General features: G+C 38.5%; 1 protein-coding gene across 1 annotated transcript; it reads right to left on the bottom strand.

Annotated features, from left to right (window-relative positions):
* Window positions 1–1,292: 1,292 nt before the first annotated feature.
* Window positions 1,293–6,575, bottom strand: FGG (fibrinogen gamma chain). Its single transcript, XM_066317707.1, has 10 exons — window positions 6,455–6,575; window positions 6,319–6,363; window positions 5,701–5,884; window positions 5,502–5,595; window positions 4,422–4,552; window positions 3,659–3,792; window positions 3,332–3,516; window positions 2,401–2,678; window positions 1,887–2,056; window positions 1,293–1,519 (listed from the first exon to the last, which is right to left on the bottom strand). Exons 1-10 carry the CDS (start codon window positions 6,527–6,529, stop codon window positions 1,505–1,507), a joined length of 1,311 nt encoding a protein of 436 aa, XP_066173804.1. The 5' UTR covers window positions 6,530–6,575; the 3' UTR covers window positions 1,293–1,504.
* Between the last annotated feature and the right edge of the window lie 4,038 nt (window positions 6,576–10,613).

The following is a 10,613-nucleotide window of genomic DNA, read 5'->3' as shown; positions in this document are numbered from 1 at the left end:
AAAATGTTCAGGAAAACTGCTTTGCTTGGTGAGGAATTGAGAGTCAATGCTGGCAGCAAGCTGTGCATCATGGCTGGTGGCACAGGCGCAATAGAGTTGTGCAGATATACCAGTTCAGTGGTGTGGAGGGGTCATCCCTCCTCTCAAGCTGTTGTTTACCTCATCTGACCCTAGCTAAAGATGCCTTCTTCTCTCCTGAGAAACCCGTCCTCCTCTTAGATTTTGGGCCAAGAGCAAAAATTCAACTATGCCAAAATCTTAATAGAAATGAGTTGGAGTTGGCAGTTTATCATGATATGGAGACTCAGATCCAGGGAAGATGCCCAGCACCAGCCTCACGAGACATCTGGGCATCAAAACTGGAAAACCATTGAGGCAGCATGAACTGACTGTAAGGTCTCATCACCGCAATGTCCTCCTGTCTCTAAAATAAAGCACTTCAATGTGCTATTTAAAGATACCAGGCAAACTTCTGATCTTTCACAAGTAGCTAAAAATAAAGACCAGGATACACTTCCTATTTCAATTCTCTAATGCATCAGCTTGAGATAGTGATCATTTCTAGCTCTGAGTGTATCTTTTGTTGAGCAATTTATCCACAAACCCAATTTGGTTTATTAACATACCCCTCAAAGGCACTCATCAGATTTTGAGGAGATACATTCAGACACCATTGCAAACTCTTTGCTGGCCTTGATCTGTTCTGTGGATCACATGGGAAATTATTATCAGATCCAGAGAAAGAAAATGCAAGTAAAATGTAATCAATTTCTGCTGAAAATTTTAACTTTTTTTTGGTTGCATGGCACTGAATATGTTGAAGTAATTTTAAAATATTTGTGGAAAAGAAAAGCAAATGAAGCTTATTCTGAGTAAACTTTGAGAAACTTGTTAATATCTATAGTCTGCAGTAAAATACCTGGTTTTGTTCATTGATACTACCTAGCATATCCCAATGGGAAATGTATTCATTACTTTGTGGTAAGCTAAGTTAAATAGTCTTCAGCAGCAAAATGGTAAGCTAAGTTAAATAGTCTTCAGCAGCAAAATAGGCCACTTTCAAGTTGCTATGTACTTTGACCTATGTCACCAAACTTCATTGGAAAACTTTAAAACATATGGATACTAGGCACATTTATGGAGAAACAGGTCAAACACGTGCCTCTAAACAAGGAGCAGGAACTGCTGGTGTGAAATTTAGAAATAACTGAATCAAGCAGGTTTGATCCAACTATCAAAAGTTTTCTTTGTTGTGTTCGGCCAGCTGTAGACCACAGATAACAAGCTCAGACTTTTTTTGTAATAATCAAAATTTTATTGAGAACGTGTACAGAAAAAACAACTGTCTACAAAGGTATGCACTGCTCAGGGAAGAGGTTTGGGTATCTTACAGTCAATGTTGTTTTATAGTCAAAACTGAACCATGTAATGTTTGCTAAGTTCAGTGTCTAAGACAGAAAAGATTTCCTTTTCCTGTTCAGACTGGTCATTGTCAACTCATCCTTTATGCGTCTCCAACCTAAAACAGAATAAAAAAGAGTATTTTAATGTTCTTTTAATGAAAGAAGTAAATAAGGCTATGATGACATATTGATAGCGTTCATAGTTATATTAGTTGGGAATTAAAAATGTAGCATTTTAAATACACAAAGACAAGGGATTATTCCTGATCATGAGACTATCCATTTATCTATCTCCATTAAAAGAAACAGTAATGTAGAAGGTAGACTAAAATCAAAGTACAAATACTTTTGTGACAAAATGGTAAACAAAGCCAACTTCTCTGACATGCAGTGGGCTTATCTTCAGCTGTCTATGCTCGGTGTTTGAAATTATAACAATGTTCTGCGCTCATTTTTAATATCTCCTCAGCTCTGTGGTCGCACCTGTTTGATATTGCCTAAGTTGTGCTGCTGTCCATCTACTGACAGTCTGTTGAACGGGATGATTTTCATTGCTGATTTCTTCATGGAGTACCACCGGTCACGCCAGGTTGCCCAGATAATGCCGTTGTCAAATCCGGATGGACCAGCATCTTCTGATGTGTACACACCACCTAAGAAACACCAGTTGGAGCAAAACAGTTGGTTGCTTTCTAAAATAGTTACTGTGCCCATACATTTTTCTGGTCCTGACGCCTCCATGGCATCCATGGGTGTCCTAACAGACCCTGTTCACTGCCTTTTTCCCTCATTTTGCTTCTCTCAGGACTGATTCTCTCACTTTGTAATGGAGAGCAGTCATAAATTTCTACTACTAGTGTTAACAATGATTGCAAAGAATGGGCTATGCCAGCTTTGGAAAATCCAGAAGGCAAAGTGCACTTTATAAACATGACTCATTTTCCTTTCTCACTGAAACGTGGTGTCGTGGACTATAAGCACTTGGAAGACACCTTACCTACATAATATTTGCCATTGAGGTGGCCAGCATGGCATCTATTCATCCACCACCCAGATCCATCTTGCTCAGCACAGTTGCCCTCATAGTTATCATTGTCATTATCGTGGGTACTGAACCGCATGCCGTTATGGTAGGTGTAGGATTTGTCACTTGGGTCATCTCCAAAGTCATATCCATCAAAGGCATCCCCGGCTTCACCCCCGATGAAGTAGGCGTAGGTCAGTCGATACTTGTCTTCTTCACTTCCCACTCTGAATACAGCGTAGTCAGCCGTGCTGTGGAGAGAGGGTAGTGCTGAATGTGAGCATGTTGCATGCCCAGCACATGCACAAATGAAAATACATCAGTGCTAAAACTGCAGAAAAGGCATTTATTGCATCCTAGCATTTTAAAATGAATTGTTTTCATGCGACTGTGGGCCTCAATTCAGTGACACACATCCAATCAACTTCTGTGCTCCAGTATCAGACATATTTTCTGACTACAAGTCTTTAGTGATATATGAAATACCTACACTATCAACACACACACACACACACATACAGATATGTAATCCCCCAGGTTCATAATAGAAATAGAAATAAAAAAAATAAAATAATAGAACAGAACAGAATAGAAGGGACTATAACGACCATGTAGTCCATAAGATATGTAAGACAAAGAAACTCAAAGACAAGAAACAGATTCCTCCTGCCTAACTAGTGCTGACAGCATGTGGCCTTCTGACAGGCATGTGTGCCTGGCAACAAGTCACACCCAGTGACTGCTGTCACATCTGTAAGTTCAGGAGCCAAAGCAGTTCCATGCATGGAACCTGGTCTAACAGCTCATAATTTTTTAGGAGTGAACTTTTATCATTACAAACTGATGCAGCAATGGGACCAGTAGGCTTTAAGCTGTCATTTTCAGAAGCATCATAAGCAAATACCTTTTTTTGCCACTCCAGTCCTCCAGCTCTATTCGTAAGGTGTACGGCAGAGTGGACTGTCTGGTTATTAAATGAATCTTTTCATTGCCCAGCCAGAACTCAGTGGTGTCATCTGGAGACAGATGTCCAAATCCTTCCTTGTACTGAACCCAGTTTTTACTGAAGTCTTCACTCCCATCCAGTCTCTGGGAAAAAAAAAAAAACCAAGAACACCAAAACCAAAAATAAAAACCTCAGTCAAAAACATATGCATCATCATATGTAGGTACATAAAAACAGTGCTGATGCAGTAAGTTTGTTTATAGCAATAATATAGAAGTGGCATACCCTTTGTAATACTGTCCAGCCATTGCCATATGAGTCAATCTCGCAGTAGACTAGGAATGACTGCTTGGCTTTTTGAGGCTTGATAAAGTACAGACCACTTTTCCTTGCACCTTTATTTGCAATGTCTTGACAATCTGAAGTAAAGATATTCCAAAGATTATTTTCAATCTAGCTACAATTCTTTCCTCACATTTATTCTATATTGCAACTTTCTTAGTGCAAGAAGTGCAATTTATCTAAATACCATTTTTGCAAAGTTAGCTATTTAGCCCACATACTTTTTTTAACAAAAGCAATCCTACCAAGGGTGACAGGATTTTTGTAAGGTCAAGATGAATTTAGCCTCACGTAGAGTTTAAGCAGTGTAAAACATAGTCATTGCATTGATTTCTACAGCAACAAAGAAAGACATTTCTGGACCTAATGAAATAATTAATTTGTTTTTCCATGTGGCTTAGTGGAAAAGTGATAATGAGTTATCTTCTCTTTGTCCCAGGTCCATGGAAACTCTAGTCATGTCCCTCATAACTAGCACACATTTTGGGATAATCATATTTTGGCCAAAAAGGCCAAAAGCAAGAACTATGTTCCACCTGCCTGCAGAGCATCTAACTTGTACTGACCGGTTTTATAATTTGCAATTTTACATATCTTTGCAGAAGTCTGTGACCCACAAGATTACAAGTAAATCATTGCTGTGATGCCAAGTGGCAGCACTTGTAGCTGAATTAATGCTCCACCATAAAAGAAGCATTTTCCACACCTCTTCCAGTTGTCTCCTGAATTTCAGCCCTGTCTTTGCACGGCTCCTGACAGAGTATCTCAAGCTGAGAAATCTTCTCCTTCAGCTCTGTTATCCTGTTGCCGTTCATTATATGTGCATCTGTCAACTGTCTGGACAGAGAGACATAAAAATGGGTTGTTGCATCTGCCATTTGAGAATGTGTAATACACATTTATTTCTCTGGACATGTGCCTCATGTATCTAGCGTGCTGCTACATGCACCCCTGTAAAATGGGGTGTCTCTATTAGCACTGGTATTTAGAGTTAAGGACAAACAAAATAGGAAAGCACATGCTTAACTTCATGCAAAACTTAAACATACGCAAAACCTGACTCTAATCAGCAAAACTCTAAGCAGTAAGTAAGCTATGAATATAACTCTATGGAAAGTTTTACTTTGCTCTTCTGAAGCAAATGATAAATTCCTCTTCAATTATGGATATATTTGTAAAACGTAAGTGCTCTAAATAAGCTACTGTAAGTGTTAGAATGCCTAAATAATCTTTGACATAATGTCATAGAAGTGGAGATCTGTCAAAAAACATATATTAACATTTAGAAACATTCATAATATTTTCAACTTTATTTCCAATGTCAACCTATAAAGGACTATCACTGAGTTCATAGTGATAATTCAGAACTAGGTAACTGAGCTAATTTTCATGGATATATGCAGCAAAATTGGCCAGTTAATGATTGCACAAACATTCCAAATACTCTCCTTTACAGCAAAAACTCATGACCTCCAAAGGCCATGAAAAAAGTTTAGGGATAGCTGGCACAGCAGAAGAAACATAAATAAAAATATTGCCAGGCTTCATGACATTCTTATCTTGCGCTTCTTGCACAATTAACAGTTTATCCAGGTGAGCAGAGAATTTATTATCAGACTCTCATGATCCTTCTGTGTCTTGCTAGGCAGCTACTAATGGCAGTGTGGGCAGAACTGTCCACAAGAGCACAAAAAGCCTTTCTGAGAGAGGCTTTTTGGCACTTGACAAAGGAACAGAAAGAAAACAATTTGTATTGTCACTGATAAAAGAAGTGGAAGATACCTACTGTATAGTAGTTTCATGAGACAATATAGTGTTTTCATATCTGATAATTTCTTCAATTATTTTCCTGGACTTCTGAGTGAAATCATCAATTGAATCTGTAAAACAGAAAATGTTCAAAATAATTGTAGTTAGGCAAATTTAAAAAAAGAAAACCACATAAATAATATTTTTCAGTTGTGTACTTATTTTTGTATGCTCACTTGGTAATGTCTGCTTCTCTGAAGGATAGAGGCCTTGGATGTGTCGAATCAGATGGTCTGCTGTTACTGTGGCATTGGAAATCCGCTGCAAAATTTTCTCCATATCCTGCAGGTCACTATCCACAGCGGGATGATATTTATTAAGGAAATCTGAAATGCCACAAGTTGTTGGGCAGAAGCTACCCTAAGGAGTAAAGAGAAATAGTTGGCAATGTTTCAGGGGCAAAGAAAGCAGAGCAGAATACTTGGGCAGAGGAACTTCCAGACAGTGCTGACACAAATGATAAAGGATAAAAAGAGGCAGGCTTCTGCAGCAGACTTTGTCTGCTGTATTTGAATTTTCAGGGACAGCTTACTTTCACACTATGTACACACATAGGAAGAAAACAGGGCTTGCCATTATTGTAGCATCTGCTGAATATGTGCTCTCATCCACAGTGCAGCCTCCCATAAACTTTTACCAAGCATATACTGCTATCAGTAAACATGTTTAAGCAAAGCACACTTAATAAGTACGGAAAGCAATGATGAGGTACAAGTGATAACACTAGTTAATAATCAGCATAGGAAAGCTTCAGTTACATTCTTAAGATAAAAGAAAATTGTTCAGGTACTTACAAATCTGTCATCCAATATGCAGCAGTTTTCTCTGGTAGCAATGTACTGAAGAGAAGAAAGAGGGCCATTTTTAGTGGATTTTCTCCAATGCCACTTCCTGCACTAACACATTTCTTAACGCTGTCTCTTCACTTACCGCCATGCTGGTAGAGAAGAGCAGGAAGAGGAGAGATCCCAGGGGAGTCCAGCTGCACAACCTCAGCCCCATCATGTCTGTCCCACCAGGTGCTGCCCGTGCAGTTGTGCAGCCAGCAGCCGAGAATGTTCAACTCGGCACAGGGTGGCAGCAGTTTAAGGCAACAGGCTGAAGCTGGGGGCGGGCACTGGGAGGTGATGGGAAGAGGTGGGGCAGGGATTTGAGGTGGATTCCCAGAATTTGCACATACACTCCTCCCATTTTCAGAACCTGCTTTGCACTTAGTTGCTGGATCTCTGCTCCAGCTGGGTCTCAGGAGAGGCAGGAAGGTGAGGCAAGGCATGGAGATGCTACACCTAGTCACAAGTGTAATCAAACTCACACATCACTTCATAATGGGGGCTGGCAGAAGTTTCACTCTAATAGCACATGGAAAAGCCATTGTAGCAATCTGAATTATCTGCACCAATTATCAATTGCCTAACAATAAATGATGTTTTGGGATTATTTTGGGCTTTCCTACATAAGAAGGATCTGCCGCAGATCTCTATGTGTTTTGCAAAGAGACTCAATATCATTTTCCCTACTCTGTGGATGACAAAAGGCATAGAAAGGTATGAAGTCATTGGGCAGTGGCACATCTGGCAAAAGAAGTCTGTGGTGTTTCTCACGGGCAATGAAAGTATAAATGTTCCCTATCCTCCAACACAGTGAGTCCATTCCAATGACTTTGGTCAATGCTTCCTGATGGGGAACTAATGTTGTTGGTATCTGCCTTATTCAATACTGCAACAAGAGTGCTGACCAGCCTCGTCTTCTTCCATGGGCTTTGCACCAGCAAATTACTTCTCGGTGTCCTTTTGCACGCTATCAGTATTGGTAACATTAACACCTTTCCACTCATGACCTAGACCTGGTCTCTGAACAATAGCTTCTTCAGAGAAAGCCTGATTTAGTGCCTGTACAGCACAATGTGTAATAAGACAATGTTGAATGAGGCTTTTGACTCCATTACATGTTTGACCAAATGATGAGAAGAATGGTGAGAATGGGGCTTACAGATACATCTGTTTTTACTGGGGTCAGCTTTGTGATTTCAGGCAAATGACTTAATCTCTGTACAGCAGGATCAATGTCTCAACTTGCCATAATAGGTACTTAAAACATGGGAAAAAAAGCATTCTATAGGAACCAGATTATTAGAAAATTCGATATAATTATACCCTGAAACACGGAGAAAATCCACCACATATTGCCAGAAGGAAATATGAGCATTTAAGATGCTAAAAATCAGTCTAATGTTACACTTATGTGAGGCTGAAGCATCGTTCCTGGGAGAGTCAGCTTTCCAGTAAGTGTACTGATGACCAGTGAGTTAGTTGCCAGGCTGCCAAACATCTTTTCCAAAAGATGACTGATGCTAAAGGTTTGTCTTTTCAAGTCTGGTATTAATTACCTTCAAGAGCCATGTGCTCTTGTTGACTTTAGGGATACCAATAGGACATAGTTCCACCTTTTACAGGGTTACTTCTGTTTCCTAAAGCAAGACAATAAAGTAAATAGAACTGCAAAGAAGTCTATCTGCTGTTGTGTTTTTTACTGTTGCTTCACTGGTGCTGTTAACATGGACTATGGAAACTACTGCTGAACCTCTCTGTCACTGAGCTTGCTTTGCTTCTTCCTTGCAGTTTGGGACACAAGGGTCCACAGAGTCTTAGAGATACTATTCCAGAGGGTGTGCACCAGCAGGATTCCCTTAGATGTGACAAGACAGCATGAGTAGGTTCCTGTATGAACTTTGTAAAGTAACAGCTTTAACACAGATGTACATTGCACGTACTGTTGACGATGCAATAGGTGAACCACATAGCAGAATTCAGGTATTCCTCATCCTCTGACACAATAAAGAACACAACTTTCCCTTTTGTCACTAGAAGTAGTACATATAGGCTTGAAACTCTGTCAGGAGACTTTTGTCACTAGAAGTAGTACATATAGGCTTGAAACTCTGTCAGTAGCAGAAAATGAAAAAAAATTGTCTTGTGTTCCTAGGCAAGTATTTCAGGAGCCAGAGAAAATGACAACAGTGAACTCTGGCAGTAAAAGCCTAGTAAATCTTGAGTTTAAACCCCTAAGATTTTACAATTAAATCATGAGAATAGCTATAACGGCATAATAACAATGTATAGAGTTTCAATGTTCAAGGTAAATGTCTAATTGGCGGGAAAAACAAAAGGATCATTATCCTTACAAATGGGCTAGGAATAGGAAGCCTGAATTTTCAGTCAGATGCTTGTTACACAGAATTATCACCGTATTTATTTACATTCATGAAGGAGTCAATTTTTGACACTGCCTTAAGGATTACCAAATATTTGCACACTGCAATTATAAGTGTTGCTTAGCTGTATTTGTGGTCACAACTGTGGTACTTCTTAGCAGAAGATGTAAATATTTAAACCTCAGGAAATTTTTGTTTGCTTTACTGATTACGTGGTCATGAATAATTAATCGTTACATATATTGCTTTTTTTTCTTTTCTTCTGTTATTTCCCCTTTCATTATTTAGAAATATCTTATTCCTACTTTTAATTAAGTTGAAAGCAATAAGTATTCCTAGTGGAATGACTGTGTGGTATTTTTCCTCCCTTACATACCATTTTGTCTTGGTCGGTCTTGGTTGCAAAACAGCTGACCCACTTACCAAACAAATGTGCTTAGAGACCTAACTGTACCTTCAGACATGTCCAGTCTAATTTAGCTGTGTTGATTTTCTGGCCAGTGTTTTCTTTCCAGGAATTCTGTTTGCCTGTTTGGTAACAAATGAGAACAAATCGTGTAGCACAGGTGGAAGGAAGAGCTCTCAAACTCAGTGTAGTCTTTTCCTGCAATTTATTTTTGAGGAGAGAGTAAAGGTGAATCATTATTTGTTTGAAAGATGTTTCTTCAACTCAATATTGATTAGTGGTTTTTGTCAGCTGCTGGGACACTATCCAACACCTTCCTATCATTCGTATAAAACCTTTCCTCAGAAAAACAAACCAGAAGAAACATGTTTATCTCTGTAAATTAGGTTATCAGAATATCCTTATGGCTGCCTTGGAAAAACATCTTTTTTTAAAGCTTATACTTACTTGCCTTAAGAATCTAACCTGAATCAGTCTATAATGTTTTAGAAATGCTTTAGTGATGTTTTAAGATTTCCAATGGGCTTTTATTACTGTTAACTGAAAGTGTTCGGTGGATTTGACATGAACTTGCATATTTTATATCTGCATAAGATAATTTTCCTATTTAAAAATAGATATTGAGAAATACCAAATGGTAAATGCTTAAAAAACATCCCTACTATGCTTTGCTATCCATCACCAATATGTATCACCCTGCTTGCATTACTAAACAGATTAGAGGGCAAAATCTCATTTGCTCAGTTAATCAATGAGTGAGTGATAATTAGGATGAGAAATGGAGACAACTAAAAAGCTGTCTAATAGTGAAGTTATGCCAATGGTGGGCAAGAAAGCCAAGTGTACTAATGTGAAAATGAAAAAAAAAGTTTCAAATTTAAAAATGTAGGCAAAAGGTGAATCACACCATTTTTTTCCAATTGAATAGTCCACTCTGTGCAGCACTCTTCCTCACTCTTCCTGAAGTGAAATGAGTCAACAAAAATCAGTTGCAGTGCAAGGGAAAGCCTTTAATTTCTTTACACTTGTGACACCAGTACAGGTACTTGCTGGGCTTCAGCTCAAGTACTGACTGGAAATAGTTGTTTCTTTGAAAACTGAGTGAGGAACAGTAAGAAATGTATGTACTTCATGTCAGCCAGAACATTTCATTTTGCAAAGAAGTTATGGGATATTTTGCTGCTTCCACACTGTGAATACATACTTTAGAGTGTATTCTTTAATAATTATAGGCTAATGTATTTTCTTGAATCAAAACATGGAAATTACATTGATTCATGACTTTTCATGTCAGCACTTTTAATACCATAAAAGACCCTTTGTTTCCTGCAAATAATAACCAAGGTTTATTGCTTTAATACATAGTTCTTATTTTGACTTAAACAATTACTGCAAACAAATTTAAATAGATATGTAACAGTTAAAAGGCCAAAAAGCAAGACACTTCATCATCATAATACTTCTGAAGACAC

The sequence above is a fragment of the Sylvia atricapilla genome, chromosome 4, assembly GCF_009819655.1.
Source record: "Sylvia atricapilla isolate bSylAtr1 chromosome 4, bSylAtr1.pri, whole genome shotgun sequence".
NCBI classification, from domain to species: domain Eukaryota; kingdom Metazoa; phylum Chordata; class Aves; order Passeriformes; family Sylviidae; genus Sylvia; species Sylvia atricapilla.
The sequence above is the reverse complement of the archived record's forward strand: the minus strand, read 5'-3'. Positions and strand labels throughout refer to the sequence as shown.

Excerpts from the sequence above, each read along its gene's own strand:
- FGG (XM_066317707.1), bottom strand. The coding sequence starts at position 6,529 with ATGATGGGGCTGAGGTTGTGCAGCTGGACTCCCCTGGGATCTCTCCTC. Across the intron at positions 3,793-4,421 it reads TCAGGAGACAACTGGAAGAG|ATTGTCAAGACATTGCAAAT; the intron begins GTGTGGAAAATG and ends TCTTTACTTCAG. Across the intron at positions 2,679-3,331 it reads GACTGGAGTGGCAAAAAAAG|CACGGCTGACTACGCTGTAT; the intron begins GTATTTGCTTAT and ends CTCTCTCCACAG.